We start from the raw sequence: 22034 nt of genomic DNA, 5'->3' as shown, positions 1-22034 counted from the left end.
TACCTGCACAAGACACTTGTACGTGCTAGATTTGCACAGCGGGGAGTCAGTGGGTCTTTGTCATGCGACATCAGCCAGCCACAAAGCTGGCAGCTGAAGATGTCAATTCCTTCAGAACTGCGGTTCATTTCCTGACATCTTATACACAAAGTAGACTATTCGAACCGAGTCGAGCAGGATGGCCCAAGCAAAGTCACTCACGATTCTTGTCACCGGGGTAAGCAGCACTTCACAATGGCTACAGTGCCGCGCTGACTCTTCCCAGGCCGCAGGTTTCCTGGGCTCGAACCTCGTTGATTTCCTCCTTGGAGAGGGCCACCAAGTTATTGGCGTGGATAGCTTCCAAACAGGGTCGCCAAAGAATCTAAAACATCTCGAAGGTCATGAGAAGTTCACGCTACTCAAGTACGTGGTGACCCATGCTTTCACGGGATTTGTGGCCAACCAGGCTAACCCAATGTCAACGAACAGTCAAGACATTCAATCACCAATCGAAGGCCTAGGACACATTGACCAGATCTACAACCTGGCATGTCCGGCGAGTCCGATCCAATACCAGAAAGATCCTGTTTCAACCTTGCGGACCTGTTTCCGCGGCACGGAAAACTTGTTGGAGCTGGCCAAAGAACGGAACATTCGACTGTTGCATACCAGCACCTCCGGTCGGTAAGCATGCTATCTGAAACGGCCAACTCATTAACCAGAAAACAGAAGTATACGGTGACCCGCATGTCCACCCCCAGCCCGAATCCTATTGGGGCAATGTCAACTCTTTTGGGCCCCGATCTTGCTACGACGAGGGCAAGCGCGTTGCAGAAGCCCTCTGCTATGCGTATCGCGAGAATGGGGTCGAAGTCCGCATTTCTCGTATCTTCAACACGTATGGACCACGGATGAATGCGGCTGACGGTCGGGTGGTCTCCAACTTCGTCGCAGCTGCCCTTGCCGGCGAGGAGCTGAAAATTACCGGCGATGGCAAGGCAACCAGATCGTTCCAATATGTCACAGACTGTATCAGGGGACTTTATGCCCTGATGAACAGCGACTATGGTGACGGTCCGGTGAACATTGGAAACGACGGGGAGTTCACCATCCAGGAACTAGCCAGCATAGCGACTGAGCTCGTCTCCGAAGTGACAGGAAAGCCAAAGGTGCCCATTATCTACCATCCACGCCCGGTCGATGATCCTTTAGTCCGCCGTCCTCAGATCACTCTGGCCAGGGACAAGCTGGGCTGGAAGCCCGTAATTCCGTTGCGAGAAGGCTTGCGGAAGACAATCGAGTGGCATATGAACGAGAGTTGAGTTGTTCGAGACCGCGGTGCTCAGTGCATTCCCTGGTCGGCAAACGAAGATCAGACGTGCCATGCTTGATTGGCCATTAGCTTGAGATATAGAAATACAAAGAAATAAATCCTGGGATCTTATCAAATTGATATCCAGATTGTAATTCTCGGCAAAAGAATAGATGCCGAGGACCCCACCATAACAAACCCCGACTCTCCAACTCCCCGGCCTCTTCTCTCCCCGTCAACCAACACCCACAATGGCTCCGTTTTTTGATTCTACAGCTCTCCAGGCCCTTAAGGATGCGCTGACATCCTCTCTCATCTTAACGCCTGATTCCGAGGGGTATCAGGACAGTTTGCGACGATGGTCCGATACGGGTGTCAAGCCTGCGGTACGCCCCCTCACTACTCTCAATGGAATCTAGTTCGCCCACTAACCTCGCAAAGGGCGTTGTGGTTATGCCATCAGAAGTCGCAGATGTTCAAACAGCCCTGCTCTGGGCCCAGAAACACCACATCGATCTCGCGATTAAGGGCGGCGGACATTCGGTTGCCGGTACCAGCTCGAGCCAGGACGGACTTGTCATCGATCTTTCTCACTTGAAAAGTGTTTCCGTCGACGCCGCGGCGAAGACAGTTACAGTACAGGGAGGGGCTACGTGGAAGGAAGTCGATGAAGCTGCATGGGAACACGGCCTCGCTGCCGTTGGAGGCACGGTCAATCATACGGGCGTCGGTGGACTGACACTGGGCGGCGGATACGGCTGGCTGAGCGGGTTATACGGTCTTACAATTGACAATCTATTGTCTGCGCGTGTGGTGCTTGCTGATGGTCGCTTGGTCACCACGTCCGAATCCGAGAACCCGGACTTGCTGTGGGGGTTGAAAGGTGCGGGGTACAATTTCGGCATTGTCGTGGAGTTCACATATCAGGCACATGAACAGAAGAATCCTGTTTTCGCGGGTATTATTTCCTTCCCACCGGACAAGCTGGAGGTAGTCGTGGAGCAGCTCAATGAGACGCTGCTGAGTCCTGATCCTCGGGGTGGTATTATGTGCTTCTTGGCGCAACCCCCCGGTGCCCCAGTGCCGATGATCAATGTCCTTTGCTACTACAACGGCACCAAAGAAGAGGGGGAGAAGCGATATGGTGGACTGCTGAAGCTGGGGCCAGTAGTTAACACCTTGGACATGATCCCATACTCCCTGTTAAACAGTCTTCAAAATCCGATGGCGACATATGGCGGACGGAAATCATTCAAGGGGATTTTCTACCAGCCGCCAATGGATCCCCAGTTTGTACGCACCATCTTGACTGACCTGACTGCCAAGATCCAAGAAGACGAGGACCTGAAGGCATCTGCGTTGATCCTGGAGTTCTTTGACATGCGCAAAGTCTGCGAAGTTCCTTCGACGGCAACGGCGTTTGCAAGTCGGAATAGCACCCAGAATGGAATCATCTGCCTTCGCTGGTCTGATTCCAGCAAGGATGCCCAAAATCGCGCCTGGGCGCGCGAGATGCAGGCCCGATGGAAGGAGCAACTCAAAACTCCTGACACCGACGTACCGCAGTACATCAATTATGCTGAACGTAAGTCCCCTAACTGACCTGTCTTAAGATGCAGTACTGACTATTATAGCCGGTGACTCCGCCGTTTCCAACATTTATGGTGTCAATCTGGGTAGACTGCAAGATATCAAGGCGAAATATGATCCCACGAATGTGTTCTACAAGATGCATCCGATCGAATGAATGCACCAACCGCATAGTTTGTCAATAGTTACCAGTTGTACATATGCATGGAACTTGTACATATCAAGTTTATCCTGTTCATACAGGGAGGTCTCGAATTCCGTATACCAATCTGGAATTCTGCTCTGCAAGGAGCTCACCTGAAATACAAATTGTGGTCCTTGTATACGGTATCCCCGGCGTATCCTACTGGAATGTCGATGTCACATTCCATCAAACATCAACACTAGGTATAAATTGTGGAAGCCACAACTGCGCGTGGGCTACTCAGCATTGCGCCAAAATTGACTGTGATGATGTATGCCTCCCGATTGTCATGGGCACTGCTTGGCTTCAGTGGTTTGTTGACCACTATCGTGGCAAAGGATACATCAACTGAGAAGTACACCTTCGCTGAGCTATGGGACTTGCAACACGATCTCTGGAAGAACTTCCTCTATCCAACCAATTTGAAACAGATAAATGCCACGGATGAATCTGTTTTCACGACCGACGTAAGGAACCATACATTCTCCATTATCCGCGTATTGACGCCCTCAGGTCGAAGGCCGCGTAGATGTGACCCGCACATTCGATGGCCGTGAACTCAACGCTGAATACATCTTCGGACTCTTCTCAGAGCCCGATCATGTCAGTCTTGTCGGAGTCCCGATTGAATACAACATCACGCAGTTTCTCGCAAACGACAACATTGCCTCGGCCACAACGGTGTTCAAATTCAACGCGACGACTTTCGACCTGGTTGTCCCCGTCACAATCGACACATGGGTCCAGTGGAACGACGAGGGCAAGATCGTGCGCTACGATGCTACCTTCCGCTGGTTCGACCATCTCATCGAAACTCTCTTCACTGCCATGGGGAATAAGCTCAACACAACGTCCGTTGAGCAGATTACAGACCACATCAGCCAGGTCCTGGCACAGACAATTTGCAAGACACACGAGGATAACTGCCACGGTGAGAACCAGCAGTACGATAATATGGACCAGTGCCTCGACTTTCTAATCAACAAGACGCGTTTCGGAAAGCCGTTTGAATTGGGTCGGGACACGTTGCTTTGCCGTGAGGTGCATGAGCTGATGGTCAAGTATCGACCGGAGATCCATTGTTCGCATATTGGTCCTAGTGGAGGGGATTATTGTGTTGATGATAGGTCGTACATGAAGGTCGTGACGGAGCAGTACTTTAGCGAGTCGTGGATTCCGTTTGGGTATGGGAAGGAGCAGAATATCTGGCTTCCTTGACGGGGTCAATAGCGAATTTGGCTATGCTTAAAGATCCATGATACTTGTGAGAATTTGATTATATTGATAGTTGACAATTATACAGTACTTGTCCTAGGAATCAGTCTTCTCCTTGCTCATCGTATCAATATTCAAGGTGTTGAAGGTGATGAGAGCCGTGGCTAGATTCATGACGCTGGCTACGCTATTCACTACCAATAGGATGCCCATTTGCTTTCTCCCTTGACCACCTGGATAAACTGTTCAGCAATAATCTTGTCTGTCTGCTCTGATGGGTGTAGCTCGTCGAACCAGAGGAACGTTTCTGGATTTGGTAGACGCGTGCACTGTTTAGTTTTTTGGTCACAGTGATTGGTGTAGCCAGTCACGTTGGTGATATTCGGGTAGTTCGTGTCGTTGTAGTAGACATCAGAAAGCTAGAATGTCATGTCAGATCCAGCTCCATTGCAGTTCAGAGGGTAGGACTCACCAATCCATACGTATCCATCACGGCGAAACTCGCACCGGGATATCTCTTCGCGATGAGCACTTCATACGGCGTGCGGTAATCAAACACCTGATTCAGCGCAACCACTTGTTCCTTCATTCTATGGCTAATCTCAGTAAGGTTCTCCGGCTTCCATGGCCAATACTGTGACTCTTTGCCTGTGACTCCGCCCTTCTCCGGCACTGCATACAACGGTGTCAGGTGAAGAGGGGCTAAGTTCATGAGCACAAAGTTCCTCGCGCCCGAGTGATAGATGTTGTCCAATGCCCTGTACACGCAGTTGACGTAATCCGCAAGAGTAGAGTTCTTATTCTGAGAATCGGTCAAGAAACCCTCATAGCCGATGTCGTTGGTGCCGATCCAGATAGCATATACGGTGGACTCGAAGGGGGGTCTCTGGGACGCGCTATCCGCGAGATAAGCCGGAACTTCGTACTCTAACACAGACGGGTATAGAATCTTGGTTGAGGGCTCTATGCGTGAAGTGATTTCCTTGGAGCAGTCGGCACCGCTCACGGCGTAATCGGATAGCTTCGTTCCGGTCTGGTTGACGACAAATCGAGGCCAGGCAAAGCCACCCGAGTCAGTATTATTGCTCTATCTTGTCAGTCTCTATTTTACTTCGATATCCCGGGGGAAACATACCACTGGTTCATCCCAGCCTACTGGCGGCGCGGAGCCATTATGACTAGCAAAATAGTCCCAGCGCGACTCGTCCGTATAACTGTTACCGAACACGACGAGGTTGGTGAACTTCTCCAAGTTCCAAGCCGTGGCGAGAGACGGAAAGACGAGCAGCGAGAAACGCATCTTTGGTGGTTGCGGATGAAAAGGGGATGTAGCTGAAAAAGTGTCGAGGAAAAAGCACTATACAAGTCACGTGTGGAATACGTCAAAAAAGGGAGGAACTATTCAGCTTCCTGCCGGTCTCCTTTTTGCATCTATAAAAGTTTCGCAGAGCTATTCAGCTTCATTGAACCGGGAAAATTGGAGTTGGCATTCACTATCGAGCGACATGGAGTTCTCTGAGATCCATTGGTCAAATCTATTTACTACTAATGGAGGGCCGAAGCCATTGTGCAAATCGATATTGAGATACTACGCATTATACGAAGCCTATTATGGTTATGATTCCATACGTGCACCTCCCCGTATGTATTTCCAAACTCCGGAATATACTCCCGCCAAAATTTAGCCGATCAGCTGCTGCTGATCTCGAGCGATGCACGATATCATCGAAAGCCTCGTCGGTCATGTACTTTCCCATAGATCATCGGAGCAGAACTGCAAGATTGCCCCGGTTCAAAGCGAATTGGCCCGGCTCAATGGCCGGAAGGACACATTTGACGCACTGCTGAGTATGCTCGTGGCGGTCCCATATGGCGCGTTGGCGGATCGCATCGGTCGCACACCTTGTCTTCTATTGTCGATATTCGGGATATTGCTGAGCGAGATCTGGACAAGATTCATTTGTGAGTTCCACCGTGTATCCTGTATCATATTCGTAGTGTTAAAGATTAGGCTGGTTGTCTTCTCTCCGGTTGGTCTGGTTGTCCGGCTTGTTTCGCCTGCTGGGCGGCGGCGAACTTGTTGTCTCGTCGATTATTTGCGTGATGGTCGTAGATGTGTTTCCTGAAAGTGATCGGTAGGCCTCGACCTCTAGTGACGTTGGAGAATGCGACTGGCAGGATAGGGTGACGGCGTTGTATCGATTGAGCTCGGTTATCATCCTGGGCGAGATCCTCGCAACGCCAGTCAGAGTCAGTGCTGCAATGATGACATGGTCGTCCTGGATGCCATATCTCCTTGGTCTGGCCATCGTTACATTGTGTCTGCCTATAGCCTGCTTCCTGCCGGAGATGCTAGACCGACAGAGTATCGAACCGCATACCGGTGATAATCAGGTCTCCTTGACCGAGCAACTACAGCAGCAGATCCGGCAGCTCAGTCATTTGACGCGTTTTTGTGGACGGGCAATATAATCCTGGCGCTGTTCATTTTTCTTAACGAGTAGTCTCGGTCGCCAGTCAACCTCCCTCTTGCTTCAGTACTAATACGCCCGCTATAACTGGTCTCTTGCTCATGCTGGTCTCTTTCTTGCTCTCTGGGGCGTTGTCACCCTATTGACATTCGCATTCCTAATGCCGACCGTAACAGGATAATTGGCTATAGCCCTGCGTATTCCGACCGTGAAGGATCGACGAATGTCACAAGCCAACAATAGCCTATCGATCATAGGCTTCGTCCTGGTTGCGATTGTCGCTGCACCCGGTTTATATGTCGTTGGCTTAATGCTGCTCTCCCTTGGATCAGTAGTTGTCATCACAACGCGCAGTCTGGCTACGGCGCTCGTCTGACCGGACCAAATCTGACGGCTGTACTCTGCGGCTGCCGTGGCTGAGTCCATCGGAACATTGGCTGCCCGGCCATGGTTTGCTCAGCTGTTCGACGCAAGCTTGCAGACCTGATGGCTGGGGTTGCCATTTCTGCTAGCTGGGGTGCTTTTTGGTCTCTCGACTCTAGCAGTGTTACTGGTGAGGACGCATGAACCGGTAAACGGGCCGGAACAAGAGCCTCTCCTGAGCGATGGCGTGTAATCGTGTATACAAAGTCGACATCTTCAATAGAAATTGGCGTATGCCAATCTCCAACCTGGATTCCGGTACCGGTACCAGCAGCAATCGCACTCGAACGGAACATATCCCCCTGGAGCTTCTTCTACCATGGACAAGTCTACTCCAGCCGCGGCAAAGGCCTGTCCAACTGTCTGTCCACCACGGAACATTGCTTTTGGAACATCTGGGATCGGGGTCGTTGTCTCCAGAATAATCTTGTTCAGTTCGGGAAGCGTCCCCTCCTGCAGCCACTGGTAAATCGGATTGAGATAGTATGACTCAAGGTCAACGTGTTGGACAGCGCACTTCAGCGTCAGTTCTTCCAGGTCCCGTGGGAGGAGCGCCTTCTGTGACAAGATCCCCTGCTCAATATGCCCGCGTATGATCCACAACTCAATTGCCAGGCGTCGCAGGGCCACGAAGTCGATAAAGGTCAGTGGCTCTATTGGCGGTATGTCTACATCGAGAAACAAGTCCAGATCTAGGCTGACAAGCGATGAAGCATGTATACGCAGGGAATCCAGATTCGAAGCGCGGTCGTCTCCCGATACGCTGCGGGCCCGCCAGGCCGATCCCTTGGTAGTAAAGTGTTCAAGCGCTCTGGGCATCGAGAGGATATCACGGAGATGAGAAGGACGGATGTCACAAGTGATCAGTGTCAATTCTCGAAGATCTGTCGAGCGTGGCTCTGCAGAACTGAACGAGGTGAAGCAGGCCATGCGAGCATTGGCAATGGTGAGACGTTGTAGGGCCGGAAGTAGGAAGATGGCGTCAAGATGCGCAAGCTCCCAACTCCCCTGTTCACTCAGGTTAATGGTGCCTTTCAGTTCAGCGTAATGATATATTGCACAATGGGTGAAAGAAACATACATGTTCGCAAAGACCGAAGGACTTGGGACTCTGACATTGTAGCCTCCAGCAACAGATCTTCCAGCTTTTTCGACTGCTCCATGTAGCTATATAAGCCCAAAGACATGGGGCCTCCATCATTGACTCCTTTGATGAGTAGCGACTCTAGATTGTGTAGTTGAGCGATGGTTGGTGACATCGAATCGAGCTGCAGCGGAGCATCCATTTCGTCTGCGACATCGTGGTAATGTATCCGTAGTTCCCGGACAAACTCTGCTCGAGTATGAATACGTTTAATGGAGCTGGTGAAGGATTCCTCCTGCTTATTTCGTAGCGAGACGGTGTGGTAAAGATGCGGTTCGACGAGCTGCTGCAGTGACTGACAGACGCGACTTAGACAGGCCAGCGAAGAGGAGTCAATAAAAGACAAAACGACATTGAGCAATTCAAGAGGCAGGTCAAGCAGACGATTCGCTGAGAAATACATGATGTGAAGAAGATGAGGAAAAGTCGAGGACAGAGTGACGTCGAGAGGTGAAAAAAGCACTCCACTGCGGAGAGGGCGATTCTTTCCCCATCCGGAAATCTCACGGCTTCACGAGCGCCAGATTGAGTCTCACGACAAACATGCAACCGATCATTGTGGTATTTTAGATACACCCGAGTGTCATTATTTACAGTTTTTCATTATTTAAGGGAACTCCGGTGCTGCACCCTTGATCTTCGTATAGGCCTGCTTGACTTCCTCGCGTCCGGTAATCTCCCGCAACCACTGGATAATGTTGGGATACTTGTCCAGCGACAATCCAGCAAATCCGAATTGCCGCACCCACGGTTCGAAATGGTAGTCCACAGCCGTGATACGTCCTGGCAGGATGCTGCGTCCGCCGGACTTCTTGAGCTGGCTTTCGAGCACTTCGTAACAACGGTACGTCTGTGCAGTGTATCGTTCCAAGGCATTCTCATTCTGGGTCGAGTTATAGTGTCTGTAGTTGTCAGTCCCTACTTCACAGACCATGAACATAGCCGATCAACATACCGGAACCAGTTTGTCTGTCCCGTCATGGGTCCCAAAGTGGTAAGCAGGAAGTACTCCCACTTGTCGAAATCGACTCTGTCCTGCTCCGTATTTCCCACAGGTCCCAAGATGTTCTGCTTGTCGTAGACGCGCCGGATGTAGTTCAAGCAAGCCCCGGATTCCCACGAAACCACGCCAGTGTTGGGATCCTCCAAAGCCGGTACGCGGCCGTTCTCATTGATGCGCAGGAAGGCTTCGCCCTTAACGCCGTTCTTAGGGTCGTCGCCAAACTGCCATTGCTGGACGTTGTAGGGGAGATGCAGGGCTTCGAGTGCGAGGGCGACCTTGATGGGGTTGGGGCCGGTGGCATGGGCATGAAGCACAAGTGGCTGCATATTTGGTAGATGATATATAGGTATGGTCAGGATGAATGAACTGAGGTTTCAGGCATTGTTGTAGAGAAAGTGATGTAAAAGCGTTTTATACTCGGCACTGAGGTCAGTTGGAGAACCCATCGGCGACGGTTGGAGTGGGTCGTATAAAAGACGTGATAATACAGTAATACGATGCCAGCAAAGACGTGTAGTTGGAGACATGACATCACTAGATGACCCCAATTGGGGTACATTCTAAATTGGGAAGACACCTTATCTCTATCAAGAGTGCAAGAGGGGTTGTATATGGCGCAGACCTTCGATTATCTTCTGTTCAGCGTATGCTGGGGTTCGACATTGTTTATCTCAATTGACAGCTACTCCGTAGAGTATTTTCTATCAGTCAACATCAGTCGATCACAGCAATAAGACAGCTTCGACGTTGACATCCGGAATTATGTGGGCAGCGCAGCTAGCCAAAGTGAGTATTCAGTATGTCTTTTAAAGACATGGCACTCATAGAAGCAGTATAATACTCCCTACACCCTCTCGACTGTTCCCATCCCCGCAATCCGGCCAAATGAACTGCTCGTCCGTGTCCATGCCGCAGGCTTCTGCCACTCCGACCTCCAAGTCCTTCAAGGCGAACTCAACAGTCCATTACCCATGATTCCGTCCCATGAGCCTGCTGGCGTTATTATCCAGATTGGCGACGAGGCTGCCAAATCGTGGAAGATTGGGGATCGCGTCGGAGTGTTAAACTTCAAAAATGCTTGCTCGAAGTGTTCAGACTGCATATCCACGCAAAAGCGATCCGGTACCTTGGATGCGCGCTTCTGTCGCCATCGCGAAACGGCTGGGTTCTACCATGATGGGGCATTCGCAGAGTACATCGTTGCTGATGCGGCGACGACAGTCGCGCTACCGGATTCAGTATCATTCGAACAAGCCGCACCGCTGCTCTGTGCTGGAGTATGTCCTCTATTCAATTTATTAAGCAAATGCTAATGAATTAGGCCACGGTATACGGGGCCATCCAAAAGGCCGCCCCCTTCCTGCAACGCGGGGACACAATCGGTATCATTGGAATTGGTGGCTTAGGTCAACTGGGCGTGCAATTCGCAACAGCCCTAGGGTATCGCACTGTTGCCATCGATAACCACGATTCTAGTTTGCAACTAATCGATGATATGCCGCCAAAGCTGCGCCCGGAATTCTGCGTGAACTCGACTCGTGCCGATGCTAAGGAGCAAATCATGCAGTTCACAAACGATCAAGGCCTAGCCGCGACTATCGTCTGTACGGATCCCGTCTCCGTAACAGGATGGAGTCTTGGACTATTGCGCATTGGAGGAGTCTTGGTTCCGCTGGGTCTGCCCTCGGACAAGTGGCAGTTCGACTCGCAGATACTGCTGTTTCGGGAGTTGGTTGTCCGCGGAAACTACGTGGCTGGGAGACAAGAGGTCGAGGATATGATGGAGCTCGTTTCCAACCAGAATATCAAGTCGCAGTTGACCCTCGTACGGCGAGAGGATATTCCTACCATTCCAGATATGTACAAGAAGCGAGCCTTCCGGGGGCGTCTAGTTGTCCAGTGCCAATAGTTAGCACTGCCATGGAATCGGGATTAGCCCTTGCTTTCCAGACCATCGATCAACACTGTGTCAATGTGACCGCAATTTAGCCTGATGAAGCATGAAACTTGTCCTTCCTTCTTCATACTCCGGTTAATCTTCGACAACGACGTTTCGGGGAAACATCATCTGCAGTATGGGGTAAATGGCCGAGGTATCCCCGAGAGCCTTACAAACATCATCGGGGAACCTAAACCAACCAACGAGAATAATCCGGGGAATGACAGCTGTCCTCATCCGAGACTTATATGTCGTCGAGTATCCCTTTCTTCACCCTTGCAATTGATTCAATTCACTCCACATCGAGAGACGTTATGGCTACTGCTGAGAAACGACCCGAGATTATCGAGCTCGCCCGCGGGCTCACCGGGATTCCGTGGTGCGAGGAGTTCGAGAAAATGATTTCCGGAATGATGTAAGTTTCACCTCCATGCCCCATATATTGTATATTTATACCAACGCCGCCAGGTATGACCCCACAGTACCACAACTGCTGGAAGCCCGTCATCGCTGCCGGGGCCTCGCGACAGACTTCAACCAGGTAGATACTAAGAAGTACTCATACGACCAAATTGGTGATGTCCGGATGGAAATCTTGAAGAAACTCGTCGGCCGCATCGGCGAGGGGACATTTATCGAACCGCCGTTCATGCCGGATTATGGGTGTAATATGATAATTGGCAAGAATTGCTTCTTCAACTGGAAGTTCGTCTCCCATCCTTTTTTACAGAAGCGAATCTCGCTGATGAGCTCGTAGTATGACTATCTTGGACACAAGCCTGGTCGTCATTGGCGATCGAGTCCAGTTTGGCCCCAACGTGAGCATCTTCAGTGCTGGTCATGACACCAGTGTGCTCTCCCGTATCAAATTTGTCGAGTTCGGCCACCCCGTCTTCATCGAGGATGACTGTTGGATTGGCGGGAATGTCATCATTCTTCCTGGCGTGAGAATTGGCAAAGGGTGCACGGTTGGAGCTGGCTCCGTCGTTACCAAAGATCTTCCTCCGTACTCGGTGGCCGTAGGTAACCCGTGCAAGGTGAGGAAGACTATCCCTTCTGTTGAAGAGGAGGAGAATGATCCGAACAATCCATACAGAGATCTTGTTCGGTAGGCTGTCGAAGCAGTTTGGATTTGTGAGTAGACTAAATTTAGGTCCTAAATAAACTGCGGTCAAGAATTACTCGCGTTCAACATATCCCAATCAATCTCTGGTCCAGAAAATTTCTTCCGTCGATTTATCCAGAGTAATAGGACGAGCACAAATATTCCAACCAGCACCACCGAGCTGCTGTTTGTTGTTAGCATTGTCCATTAGATGCTAATACCCGGACATACTAATTCATTGAGCCCACTGTAGTCGGTAGTGCGACAGGAAAACAGAAAAATGTTCCGCTGACTATAAGCCACAGGACCGAGAACACGTTCACTGCGTAGCCCCAGACGCCCAGATCAAACGGGCGACGTGGCAGCCGATGCCTACCACATGTTGCCAGAATGCCCTGAGGAACGGTATATGTGAGGTTCAACATGATCACGGCCGTGTTGATGATAGTATTGAATGCTCGCGAGCTGGCAATGTACAGCAAGCCATAGAGCAGGCAGAACCCGGCTGATAGGAGTGTCGTGCGAACAGGTATATTGTAGAGTGGGTGGATGTGGTTCCAATAGCTCGAGAATGGCAGCCCATTCTGTACGCTCAAATCAGGGCCGGCTTCGTTGGTAGATGGGCAGTACTTACATCGCGCGAAAAAGCCCAGGCGATGCGGCTCGACGTGATCCACTGACTAGGGATACAAGCTACGAAATTAGCAGCGCGAACAATGTGAAGGATGGCCACGTACAATAATACAACATCGTCATATACGCCTGCATAAATGTCGCCGCCGATTTGCTTCCGGTCGCCTGATAGAACAGTTCAAGGCTCGGCAGAAATGAGCTCTGTACGGAATCCACGTCTTGAATCAACGTAGCGGCGGCTAGTATCCACGGGACAGCCGTAACCATACCCACAACCATTGTCAGGTTGCTAAATGGTCAGCGTTGATCTTCGTACTGGGCCATACACTTACATGACCAAAGGCACGCGACGGCTCGGACGAGGAATCTCCTCCGCAATGTGTGTGCAGGCTCCAGCAGCTGCAAAGGCATATTCGCCAATCCCGATGCTCATCATCCACGCCGGACCAGCATTCCAACCACTGTTTCCGTGAGACTCGACAAGGTTGCTAGGATGATATACACCGCGACCCATAACGAGTGTAATCACCATCACGGTCACGAAACCAACAACAGACAGGAACATGCATGTCTTAGTGAGATAATCGATGTGACGAATGGGAATAGTGAATATGGGAATTACTGGGTCTGTTAGTCTGCGGTGTTTGCACTAAAACTCGCATACTCACAGCTAATGGCTATCACGAGCACATAGCAAAGGTATATCTGCCATTGCTCACCGGCAAATCCAGGGTGCCAGAACCTAGCTATCCCAAAGGCCGAGATGGCCGTCACAAAAGTCCCTGATGCGGTTGTCACCCACCATGTGATAACGTTGATGATACCCACCGTGTATGCTGCAAAGTTTTTGAATGGCCGGGGCGCAAGTATGTACGTGAAGTGGTATTGCCCCTAGGCAGTCAGACGTGGTCATTGATATCGAAAGTGGTAGACCCTACCCCGGAAGATGTAAATGCAGAGCTCAGCTCCGCAAGTCCCAGAAGCACAATCCATTGCACAACTCCAGCGATTATGAGTCCAAATACTGCGGTCAGTCCGCCGCCATATGAGAGGGCTAGACCAAAACAGGAGGCGTATCCCAGCCATGAGTTCGTGATGCTGTTATGGTCAGCTTTTACGTTGGCCTTCAGTAGACAGACCTACCCGAACGCCAATCCTAAAGCCCCGACCCAGGAAAATGACCTTTTCAGCTCTGCCTCCCTGCCTTGAGCGCGTAGAGCGGCATCGTCGATGTCCAGTGCCTCTCCCACGACCTTCTTATTCTGTGTTGCAGTTGTTCCAATGTTTGTTTTGATGTCCGACATGTTTGCGTTCTGCGGACGGCGAGAAGTGTGTACCGTGATTGTCGAGGAAAACCTAGAGCGGGGCGTGTGATATAAGTAACCGACGCACGATGTATTCCAGATGCTACACGTGGAGTATCTGAGACGCAGCCCTCGAGCGTCCATAGGTCCCTTATCCCATCAAGGATGTGTCGTACAGCATAATGACCCGAAGTTCTTCCTGTCCCTTGCTGCATCACAAATTGTATTGCAACTCCTGTTTGGGGCTAGCCCTTGCGTATGCTTCTAGGAGGTTTGATATGCGCAAGGCTTGGCCTTTTCAGAGCACTGTGTTACCTGTACCGTTGGAGGCCACATGGTTGTCTGAGAACTACCATTGCTAGACACTATAGCAACGTGCCCGTTTTGAATGTGGAAGATCTGGAAATGCCCTGCGCGCATAGTATCATAAGCCCAATCAAGTCCAGCTCTGCTACCATGGGTTGTGTCAACATCCGGCATTTCTAACAAGTCGCACATTGCGCCAGAATATCTTTCCGAGCACCGAAGCATCTCCACTACAGTATCGAAGGGTATCGAGGTTTGGACGATGGCTCGTTCGTGGGTTTGGAAGAGCAACCACAGAATTAGTTGCCAAAGCTAGAACAGTTACTACAATCGTGAAACAAAAAGTCTTTTAATCGATAGTATTACATGTCAGCCATAGACGCATAAATCATGCCCTGAAGGAGACGCACCATCTTTATCCGGAAAAAGCTCAACTCCTGTTAAAGGCTAGGATAGACCTAACCATGGGTCTAAAGCCTGAAATTTGAGCTTATTCGTTCTTATTAATTAATATTGAGAAAGATGGAGCGTTCCGTCGACGTGTAGTTGGTGCAGGACGGAAAGAGTACAGGAGAAGAAGATCGCGAGTCAGGTGATTCTCCCAGCACGATCTCTCGTCTATCATTATTAAAAATCCACAGGCTATCCTCAACCTGCACTCTTTATGTCTGTCTTATAGCTGGTCACGTATCGTATGATAGTCTGAGCTCCAACGTCAGTCGAGTTGATGGGCCCTAGGGCTGAACCATCGCTGTAGAAAATGCATAACTGGGAGCTTAGGCTAGTAGAATAAACAAACTACAATAACCTCCAAGCATTTCTACGGGTTATTCACTACTTAACCAGGCTATTACGCAGCTCAACCGAATGCACTGCGGCGGCTCGAGTCCTCGCTGAGCTTAGGGCATCTATAAAGCAAAGAACTTGTCTTAACGAGCGTATTACAGGGACAAACGTAAAACCTCTGCCACAACGTAGTACCCAATTAGATTAGTATCGATATACAACAAGCTTATCAGCCAAGGGTCCCGGAATCATTCACTGCACGGGAGGACCCGGCTGGTTTACCGGTAACCCCGAAATGGATATCGCGAGTATGGCGTCATTCATAGCCAGACGAATGGCAAGAATTGCGTCTTCCAGGAACAAAGAAAGCCCACGTGGGGTGGTTGATTGCAAGCGGTTGTTTGGCTGGTAATTGGTGCGTATGGTAGGGCACAAACCCTCGAAAAACCTGTCAAGCCATCGGGGCAGGGTTATAAGGCAACCCGACAACTAGAATAGCCGGAGATCCCATCGGCTCGGATCTGATATGCTTAAAACCTAGCGAATCATTGCAGCGAGGGTTTCCATGTGGGTCAGATATGCACGTCAAACGGATACTGTAGTATATGGCCGAAAGAAGTGAATCACTGAGAAAACATCTGGCCCGGAGCAAACGGCCCCGCACGGTGTTTGGATATTTTGTATGGGGGTATAAAGGTCTTCATCTTCGCCATCATTCTGCAGACAACTTTCTTTCTTCTCTCTTCTCTCTTCCATCTCCTCATTCCATTTTCATCCCATCGCACCGCACCTCGAAAAACCAACTGCACGGAGACGGCCTTTCGAGTCAGACACCATAATGCCTGACGAGAAGATGTTCGACAAGGTCGAAGACGACAGCTCCAGAGATATGGGCGTCGTCGAATACGACAGCTCTCCAGAGAGCATCGCCCAACTTGAACGACGTCCATCTAACTGCGACAGCATCGAACTCCAGCGCATCAACACTTATCGTCTCCAACAACAGCAGACCGTGGGCAGTTGCCACAATCGTCCCCCCAAGAATCAGTGGTTGCCAATGGGGGCTATCAAGCCGTATCCTCCTTCTTTGCCGGACCCGGAGAACTATGTCGTCGAGTTCGAGGGAGCAGAGGATCCTTTGCATCCACAGAACTGGCCCATGCGCAAGAGGCATGCTCTGACCACTTCGATATCACATCGTTGATTGTACTGACATGCATGATAGGATTTTCCTGGCTGGACTCTTGACCTTCAGCGCATACGTTTGTGCGTATACCAGTGCCATGTTTCCAACCGCTGCTCAGGGCGTGCAAAGCGAATTTGGATTTGGTCAGGAAGTCGCTGCTCTGGGAACCACTGTGTACGTTTTGGGCTTCGCCGCCGGACCAACCATCTGGGCACCGGGCTCCGAGTTGCTCGGTCGTCGAGGGCCGTTGTTGGTGGGTATTTTTGGCTTCAGTATCTTCACTGTCGCTTGTGCTACCGCCAAAGATACGCAGACGATTATGTTGACACGTTTCTTTTCTGGGTTCTTTGCTGCGAGCCCCATTGCCTTGGTCCCTGCAAGTCTGTCGGATCTGTTCAACAGCGCTCATCGTGGAGTGGCCGTTGGCATGTACACCATGGCAGTCTTTATTGGACCCTTCACGGCACCGATCATTGGTGGTTTTACCGCATCAAACCTGGGCTGGCGGTGGACGCTTTACATCCCCTCTTTCTTCGGCTTCTTCATCCTCACGCTGCTTGTTCTTCTTGGACGTGAAACATATGCTCCAATCATCCTCGTCGAGAAAGCCACCATCCTCCGCCGCCAAACCCGTAACTGGGGCATCCACGCACGCCAGGATGAGTTGGAAATCGACTTCCGCGAACTGATCACCAAGAACCTGGCTCGTCCCGTGCGGCTGCTCTTCACTGAGCCCATCGTGTTTCTTCTGACGCTGTACATGTCCTTCATCTATGGTCTCGCCTACGCTCTGTTGCAGGCATATCCTGTCGTTTTTGGCGAGGTGTATGGCATGCCCGCTGGAGTCAACGGATTACCCTTTATCGCTTTGATTCTCGGCTTGATCCTCGGTACCTTATTCGTGCTTTCTCTGCAGAAGTCGTACATCCAACAGCTCAAAGACAACAACAACGTTCCTGTGCCGGAGTGGCGTTTGCTGCCCTGTATCGTTGGAGGCGTGACATTTGCCGGTGGGATTTTCTGGTAAGCCTTTGTCTCAATTCCCTTGAACGCCGTCGCTAAGCACAAAGCAGGTTCGGATGGACGGGGTTCACCACTTCGATTCATTGGATGGCACCCACCGCAGCTGGTCTCCTCGTGGGCTTCGGCATGGTCACGATCTTCATGCAAGGTTGGAATTACCTTTTGGATTCATATCTCAACTTGTAAGTCCATCAACCCCATTCTTCCGCTATTGTTCACTAACTCGTCAGTGCCGCATCCGCTTTCGCTGCCAACACAATGCTCCGATCCCTCGTCGGCGCGTGCTTCCCGCTCTTTGCCAAACAGATGTTCAAAAACCTGGGCGTGCAGTGGGCCGGAACATTGATCGGATGCATTGCTACCTTGATGATTCCGATTCCTATTGCGTTCCGTCTCTACGGACCGAAGCTTCGACAGAATAGCCGCCTTTCGCCTACCAACGCGTGATTGATGGTGTGCGAAACGAAGAATAAATTAAAATATCGGGGATGCTCTTGATGATAATGTTAGAGAATTTCGGATTGGATGGGCCCTTGATGGTCAATAATATGGTTATTGGGATTTTTTTGAACGGTTAGCGAAAGCTATTCTTATTCTTAGAGTTGGTTTCTATCATGGATACAAATGAGATATCAACAATTTTATGTGCCATCCACGTGGTCACACGAGTTCGTCTTTCAATTGAATACGTTGCTGGTGATTTTAAAATGTATCATAAGCCGACTCCACGGCAATGTTCATTTGTTCCAAGTTTGTTGTTCTTTGTGGCTTTGACTCCGATATATATGCGGCTGTAGGTACACTGCGGACAACGTTAATGCAGAAGAAAGACCAGAAATATGCAACGAGCTATGCATATTTTCTCTAATTACATCCCTACTCCATAGTTCATTTTAACATTTGCCTTGAATACTTCTCATACAACTCCGGATACCATTTCTGGCCGACGTCGGGATGGCTTAGAATGCGATTCCTCAGATACGCCTCGCCAAACTGACTCGTTAGCAGCTTTCCTGTGCTGGGAAAAGATACGTACACATTGATATAACGGGGAAAGAAACTCGCTAGGAACATCGACTGCCTGCTTTTTACGATCATCCGAAGCCGGGATTTTCTGGACAATATGCGCCGCAGATGATCGTAGTCCTTCGAGAGTGAGATCCAAGCGCACGGCGGAGAAGAATGGAATGCTGTATCTTGTTTTGTTTGTTGGGGCCTATGACAGGTAAGTAATCCCATAACTACCGAAAACTCCGGGACTTACTTTGACTCGATGCGTGGTGGCAGCACAAACACCTCCCGTAATTGCTTCGAGGCCCTGCTGAATATTTACGACAAGACTACCCTCGATTGGCGGTGCATCGATCCATTCTCCATTCTTGTTGAGCACCTGTAAACCCCCTGTGTCATCCTGAGAGAGAAACGTGAACAGCCCGGAGGAATCTTTATGAGGCCCAACGCCCTGTGAATCGTGCGGCGCCTGCGGATATTTGATGAACTTGAGTCGATCCATATTACCTTCGAACTCCTCGAGGGTAGTGGGAGGTAACGAGAGGCACTCGGAGACGTAGCGCAGAAAGGTCTTGTTCAGAGCGGCAGATCGAGCGATGTACTCGTTGACCAGCTCCTTGGCGCCGGGATGGTCGGGATACTAATCAATCAGTGCAAGGCCAAAGCCTATGATGATGGGTTCATACCTGGTTCTCCCCTTCGAGTCGATACCAGATCGAATCTTGCTCGGTCCACGGTTTCATGTCCGGTGTTCCAAAGTCAAATTGCTGTCTGTATTAGCAAGTTTTCTGTCCGAACTGTCCAACGGCACGTACCTCTCGCCAATCCGTCTTAGCTGCAGTTGTCTCGGCTCCTAGCTTGGTATATCCCACGAATGACGGAGAATTGATCATATTGCACTTGTTTTTTGTCTCATCGGACAAGGCAAACAGATCCGGCAGAGCAGCATGGGCGCGTTTGGTCAATTCCTAATTCGTGAGTGTCTGCCATTACTGAAACATACACGAACCGGCTTACCTCGAGACCATGATTGGTCAAATAGAGAAATCCCACTCGGAAGATGGCATCGCGCAGCTGCTCTAGAGCCTCCTCCTTCGTGGACGGACTCTGTAGTCTGGAAAAGTCGATTATCGGGATTGAAGAGAACGTGTCGGTCATTATGCTGTTCAATGTACTATGAGTGTTGTTGAAGCTCAATGCCGATGCGGGGAAGAAGTCGTATCACCTAATCGGATTTACATGACGCCATTCGAATTGCCCTACATATTACTGGTTGAAGATATCCTGTTCAATAACCGAGCTGTCCAGAGTCCAGGTGCAGAAATACCCACCAGATAGACTCCATATAGGGCGTGATGCTTTGAATATCCTCGCTGTATTCCTCCCAAATCCAATCGTTCCACTAACCGAAAGCGTCCGTGAATGCACCAAAGTCCTCGCTATGCCACCGCAAAATGGGATTGATATATGTGTCTGAAGGAAATCCATTGCCGACTCAGCATCGCTGTCGCTCGAGCAATCAATGCTTGCATCCCCCAAATCAATCGACAACCCAGTTTAGACAGATCTTAATTCTCCAGTCCTTGTATGGTAATATTCCGTGGGTGCATCACATGTGCTTCAGACATTTCTCGTAGCATCGTGATTGACTCGATACCGGCGATTGGTTTCGTGATTGCCTTGTGGTAGGTCTGGCCAAGTCCGGATGGTTACAGGGTCTGCATTTGCACTCCATTGGCCTGCTACGGACAGAACGAAATATACCACGGCAAGCGGTAAGCTAGGGCCTACGTCTCCCATATTCTGTTGCCCTCGAGCCGAGAGATGACGGTACGCAGCCGACTTGCAGGCATACGTCTTGCATACGTGGAACACGGAATCTGTATCGTTTGAATATCATCGCAGTATATATAGGTCATAAAGCCTCGCTCTCACCTGCTTGCCCCAAATTTGGCTAGAGACAATCTTCACTTAACGATTTGTGAATCTTGGCCATCGCCGACCTGGGTCTCATCGATAATCTTAATGTAGATTCTCTGGGAGCTAGGTCTTCCTGGTGATGGAGAATGTCGAAGACAGCGCCTGAAAGGACCCAATCTCCGCGTCGCAATGAGTACATTTCTTGTGAGAGCACCGCGGCGGATCTGGTGAAAGCTGCTCAGCAGCTGTCAATTCCTGTCTTTTGGAGTAGGGGATAACTCGTTTTCTAGTGTGTGTCCTGTATAAAAGGCCAGGACATTAAGGGGCATATCAACTTGACCGGAACAAGTGCTGAGGATTACCGATGCACTGTTATGGATGACACCATCAACTCGATAAGCGAATCATACAATGGTCATAAGTCTACAGACCTGTGGAACGCCTGTTTGCCTGAGAAAGTTTTCCGTCAACTTCTACAGAACATTTATTTCCCAACGATCAAAATGGCCGACCAACCGGACTGTGCAGCGACGCGTTCTGATGACCAACCCTACTCGAAAGACGAACTCGTCGGTATTATCATAGAGAAGCTCGACAAATCCACAGAAGAAGAGACGCTGGAATTTCACGATGTCGACGTCTCGACGGCATGGCAGACTATTGACGAGCTAGAGCGTCGCGAAGAAGGAAGAGCACATAGGTATAGACCCCGATCAAGGATTCAAACCTCAACTTACAAATAAATAAGAACCACCTACGACTCGCTTCAAAAGATCCTCAAACTCGTGATCGCGCCATGTCTAATACACCAGGTTCACTTCCCTTGGTTCAGTGATCAAATCAAGCTGTATTCATCCTTAACTTCCAAGGAGAAGAGCGATCTACGTATTTTGCCGTCACCTAGTAAGGATTTCTACCAGCACCAACCAGCGCATGCTAACCTAGTCTACGCCAGGGTTCGAAAACTTCCAGGCACCCTACACGGCCTCGCGCAAAGAACCTGACCAGTGCATTTTGCCAGCTGGGAAGAGCCTTCCGACGGTGGTGATAGAGAGTGGATGGTCCGAGACCAAACCGCAATTGTACAGGGACCGTGACCTATGGCTGAGAGGAGGGGTTGGGAACATACAGGTCGTGATTATATTGAAATGGAACGCTGATTCGGGAGGGAAAGTGAAGGGGGTTATTGAGGCATATGACCTCGATAATGTGGGTAACATTCGTTGCATCTCATGCGAGGTACGTGGAATAATCTTCGGCGTATGATGTACTAATCCATCTCGTGAAGGCTATATTCCCTTGTCCACCGACTGAAGTCGCTGCCACACAAAATATCAGCCTGACAAAGGATCAACTGTTTGGTCCAAACCTATCTCTCGCTCGGAACGATGCCTCAACGATTGATCTCAATGTGGACGGGCTTCGAGAGATCGCCGCTGAATACATCGGCCAGCAAGGCTATACTCCCATGTAGCTTATGCTCTACACATATAAGCG

The 22034-nt window shown here is 50.2% G+C and overlaps 13 protein-coding genes across 13 annotated transcripts; 7 read left to right on the top strand and 6 right to left on the bottom strand.

The window, feature by feature from the left end:
- Positions 1-108: 108 nt before the first annotated feature.
- On the top strand, positions 109-1669 carry EURHEDRAFT_416599 (UDP-glucuronic acid decarboxylase family protein). Its single transcript, XM_040783003.1, has 4 exons — positions 109-217; positions 266-405; positions 472-662; positions 712-1669. Exons 1-4 carry the CDS (start codon positions 179-181, stop codon positions 1302-1304), a joined length of 963 nt encoding a protein of 320 aa, XP_040635046.1. The 5' UTR covers positions 109-178; the 3' UTR covers positions 1305-1669.
- On the top strand, positions 1510-3353 carry EURHEDRAFT_416596 (FAD-binding oxidoreductase). Its single transcript, XM_040783002.1, has 3 exons — positions 1510-1680; positions 1736-2879; positions 2929-3353. The coding sequence occupies exons 1-3, from the start codon at positions 1546-1548 to the stop codon at positions 3039-3041; spliced, it is 1392 nt and encodes a 463-aa protein (XP_040635045.1). The 5' UTR covers positions 1510-1545; the 3' UTR covers positions 3042-3353.
- Positions 3342-4289, top strand: EURHEDRAFT_533768 (uncharacterized protein; the record flags this gene model as incomplete). Its single annotated transcript, XM_040787259.1, has 3 exons — positions 3342-3380; positions 3425-3535; positions 3582-4289. The coding sequence occupies 3 exons, from the start codon at positions 3342-3344 to the stop codon at positions 4284-4286; spliced, it is 855 nt and encodes a 284-aa protein (XP_040635044.1).
- A 39-nt stretch (positions 4290-4328) lies between these two features.
- EURHEDRAFT_487351 (SGNH/GDSL hydrolase family protein) lies at positions 4329-5752 on the bottom strand. The gene is made up of 3 exons (XM_040785582.1): positions 5419-5752; positions 4756-5370; positions 4329-4702 (listed from the first exon to the last, which is right to left on the bottom strand). Exons 1-3 carry the CDS (start codon positions 5581-5583, stop codon positions 4478-4480), a joined length of 1005 nt encoding a protein of 334 aa, XP_040635043.1. The 5' UTR covers positions 5584-5752; the 3' UTR covers positions 4329-4477.
- On the top strand, positions 5745-6901 carry EURHEDRAFT_248150 (uncharacterized protein). The gene has a single exon (XM_040778094.1). It carries the CDS (start codon positions 5996-5998, stop codon positions 6407-6409), a length of 414 nt encoding a protein of 137 aa, XP_040635042.1. The 5' UTR covers positions 5745-5995; the 3' UTR covers positions 6410-6901.
- A 492-nt stretch (positions 6902-7393) lies between these two features.
- EURHEDRAFT_406190 (uncharacterized protein) lies at positions 7394-8724 on the bottom strand (the record flags this gene model as incomplete). The annotated part of the gene is made up of 2 exons (XM_040780447.1): positions 7394-8208; positions 8259-8724. 2 exons carry the CDS (start codon positions 8722-8724, stop codon positions 7394-7396), a joined length of 1281 nt encoding a protein of 426 aa, XP_040635041.1.
- A 204-nt stretch (positions 8725-8928) lies between these two features.
- EURHEDRAFT_381205 (glutathione S-transferase family protein) lies at positions 8929-9650 on the bottom strand (the record flags this gene model as incomplete). Its single annotated transcript, XM_040779385.1, has 2 exons — positions 8929-9223; positions 9277-9650. The coding sequence occupies 2 exons, from the start codon at positions 9648-9650 to the stop codon at positions 8929-8931; spliced, it is 669 nt and encodes a 222-aa protein (XP_040635040.1).
- Positions 9651-9926: 276 nt separating this feature from the next.
- Positions 9927-11347, top strand: EURHEDRAFT_487345 (putative alcohol dehydrogenase). The gene is made up of 3 exons (XM_040785581.1): positions 9927-10110; positions 10158-10601; positions 10646-11347. The coding sequence occupies exons 1-3, from the start codon at positions 10087-10089 to the stop codon at positions 11231-11233; spliced, it is 1056 nt and encodes a 351-aa protein (XP_040635039.1). The 5' UTR covers positions 9927-10086; the 3' UTR covers positions 11234-11347.
- A 754-nt stretch (positions 11348-12101) lies between these two features.
- On the bottom strand, positions 12102-12263 carry EURHEDRAFT_465063 (uncharacterized protein; the record flags this gene model as incomplete). The annotated part of the gene is made up of 1 exon (XM_040784998.1): positions 12102-12263. A coding segment is annotated over one exon (162 nt), but the record flags the coding sequence as incomplete, so codon positions are not given.
- Positions 12264-12434: 171 nt separating this feature from the next.
- EURHEDRAFT_465202 (GABA permease) lies at positions 12435-14305 on the bottom strand (the record flags this gene model as incomplete). The annotated part of the gene is made up of 7 exons (XM_040785008.1): positions 12435-12552; positions 12600-12959; positions 13102-13290; positions 13334-13622; positions 13670-13892; positions 13940-14099; positions 14145-14305. The coding sequence occupies 7 exons, from the start codon at positions 14303-14305 to the stop codon at positions 12435-12437; spliced, it is 1500 nt and encodes a 499-aa protein (XP_040635037.1).
- Positions 14306-16187: 1882 nt separating this feature from the next.
- On the top strand, positions 16188-18223 carry EURHEDRAFT_547043 (MFS transporter). Its single transcript, XM_040787469.1, has 4 exons — positions 16188-16567; positions 16623-17606; positions 17657-17788; positions 17837-18223. Exons 1-4 carry the CDS (start codon positions 16236-16238, stop codon positions 18051-18053), a joined length of 1665 nt encoding a protein of 554 aa, XP_040635036.1. The 5' UTR covers positions 16188-16235; the 3' UTR covers positions 18054-18223.
- A 126-nt stretch (positions 18224-18349) lies between these two features.
- On the bottom strand, positions 18350-19793 carry EURHEDRAFT_416590 (isopenicillin N synthase family dioxygenase). The gene is made up of 6 exons (XM_040783001.1): positions 19635-19793; positions 19433-19585; positions 19304-19384; positions 18871-19257; positions 18643-18822; positions 18350-18599 (listed from the first exon to the last, which is right to left on the bottom strand). Exons 1-6 carry the CDS (start codon positions 19773-19775, stop codon positions 18495-18497), a joined length of 1047 nt encoding a protein of 348 aa, XP_040635035.1. The 5' UTR covers positions 19776-19793; the 3' UTR covers positions 18350-18494.
- Positions 19794-21040: 1247 nt separating this feature from the next.
- On the top strand, positions 21041-22011 carry EURHEDRAFT_389671 (uncharacterized protein; the record flags this gene model as incomplete). Its single annotated transcript, XM_040779792.1, has 4 exons — positions 21041-21237; positions 21286-21440; positions 21493-21776; positions 21826-22011. 4 exons carry the CDS (start codon positions 21041-21043, stop codon positions 22009-22011), a joined length of 822 nt encoding a protein of 273 aa, XP_040635034.1.
- Positions 22012-22034: the final 23 nt, after the last annotated feature.

This window comes from Aspergillus ruber (assembly GCF_000600275.1).
Source record: "Aspergillus ruber CBS 135680 unplaced genomic scaffold scaffold00036, whole genome shotgun sequence".
Taxonomy (NCBI): domain Eukaryota; kingdom Fungi; phylum Ascomycota; class Eurotiomycetes; order Eurotiales; family Aspergillaceae; genus Aspergillus; species Aspergillus ruber.
The sequence above is the reverse complement of the archived record's forward strand: the minus strand, read 5'-3'. Positions and strand labels throughout refer to the sequence as shown.

Excerpts from the sequence above, each read along its gene's own strand:
- EURHEDRAFT_248150 (XM_040778094.1), top strand. The coding sequence starts at position 5,996 with ATGCACGATATCATCGAAAGCCTCGTCGGTCATGTACTTTCCCATAGA.
- EURHEDRAFT_416590 (XM_040783001.1), bottom strand. The coding sequence starts at position 19,775 with ATGACCGACACGTTCTCTTCAATCCCGATAATCGACTTTTCCAGACTA. Across the intron at positions 18,823-18,870 it reads CCACCACGCATCGAGTCAAA|GCCCCAACAAACAAAACAAG; the intron begins GTAAGTCCCGGA and ends TACCTGTCATAG. Across the intron at positions 18,600-18,642 it reads TTTCCCCGTTATATCAATGT|TTTGGCGAGGCGTATCTGAG; the intron begins GTACGTATCTTT and ends CTAACGAGTCAG.
- EURHEDRAFT_487351 (XM_040785582.1), bottom strand. The coding sequence starts at position 5,583 with ATGCGTTTCTCGCTGCTCGTCTTTCCGTCTCTCGCCACGGCTTGGAAC. Across the intron at positions 5,371-5,418 it reads TAGGCTGGGATGAACCAGTG|AGCAATAATACTGACTCGGG; the intron begins GTATGTTTCCCC and ends CTGACAAGATAG. Across the intron at positions 4,703-4,755 it reads TGATGGATACGTATGGATTG|CTTTCTGATGTCTACTACAA; the intron begins GTGAGTCCTACC and ends ATGACATTCTAG.
- EURHEDRAFT_416596 (XM_040783002.1), top strand. The coding sequence starts at position 1,546 with ATGGCTCCGTTTTTTGATTCTACAGCTCTCCAGGCCCTTAAGGATGCG. Across the intron at positions 1,681-1,735 it reads ATACGGGTGTCAAGCCTGCG|GGCGTTGTGGTTATGCCATC; the intron begins GTACGCCCCCTC and ends AACCTCGCAAAG. Across the intron at positions 2,880-2,928 it reads GTACATCAATTATGCTGAAC|CCGGTGACTCCGCCGTTTCC; the intron begins GTAAGTCCCCTA and ends TGACTATTATAG.
- EURHEDRAFT_487345 (XM_040785581.1), top strand. The coding sequence starts at position 10,087 with ATGTGGGCAGCGCAGCTAGCCAAA. Across the intron at positions 10,111-10,157 it reads GGGCAGCGCAGCTAGCCAAA|TATAATACTCCCTACACCCT; the intron begins GTGAGTATTCAG and ends TCATAGAAGCAG. Across the intron at positions 10,602-10,645 it reads CACCGCTGCTCTGTGCTGGA|GCCACGGTATACGGGGCCAT; the intron begins GTATGTCCTCTA and ends CTAATGAATTAG.
- EURHEDRAFT_547043 (XM_040787469.1), top strand. The coding sequence starts at position 16,236 with ATGCCTGACGAGAAGATGTTCGACAAGGTCGAAGACGACAGCTCCAGA. Across the intron at positions 16,568-16,622 it reads AACTGGCCCATGCGCAAGAG|GATTTTCCTGGCTGGACTCT; the intron begins GCATGCTCTGAC and ends CATGCATGATAG. Across the intron at positions 17,789-17,836 it reads TTGGATTCATATCTCAACTT|TGCCGCATCCGCTTTCGCTG; the intron begins GTAAGTCCATCA and ends CTAACTCGTCAG.
- EURHEDRAFT_416599 (XM_040783003.1), top strand. The coding sequence starts at position 179 with ATGGCCCAAGCAAAGTCACTCACGATTCTTGTCACCGGG. Across the intron at positions 218-265 it reads TCACGATTCTTGTCACCGGG|GCCGCAGGTTTCCTGGGCTC; the intron begins GTAAGCAGCACT and ends GACTCTTCCCAG. Across the intron at positions 663-711 it reads GTTGCATACCAGCACCTCCG|AAGTATACGGTGACCCGCAT; the intron begins GTCGGTAAGCAT and ends ACCAGAAAACAG.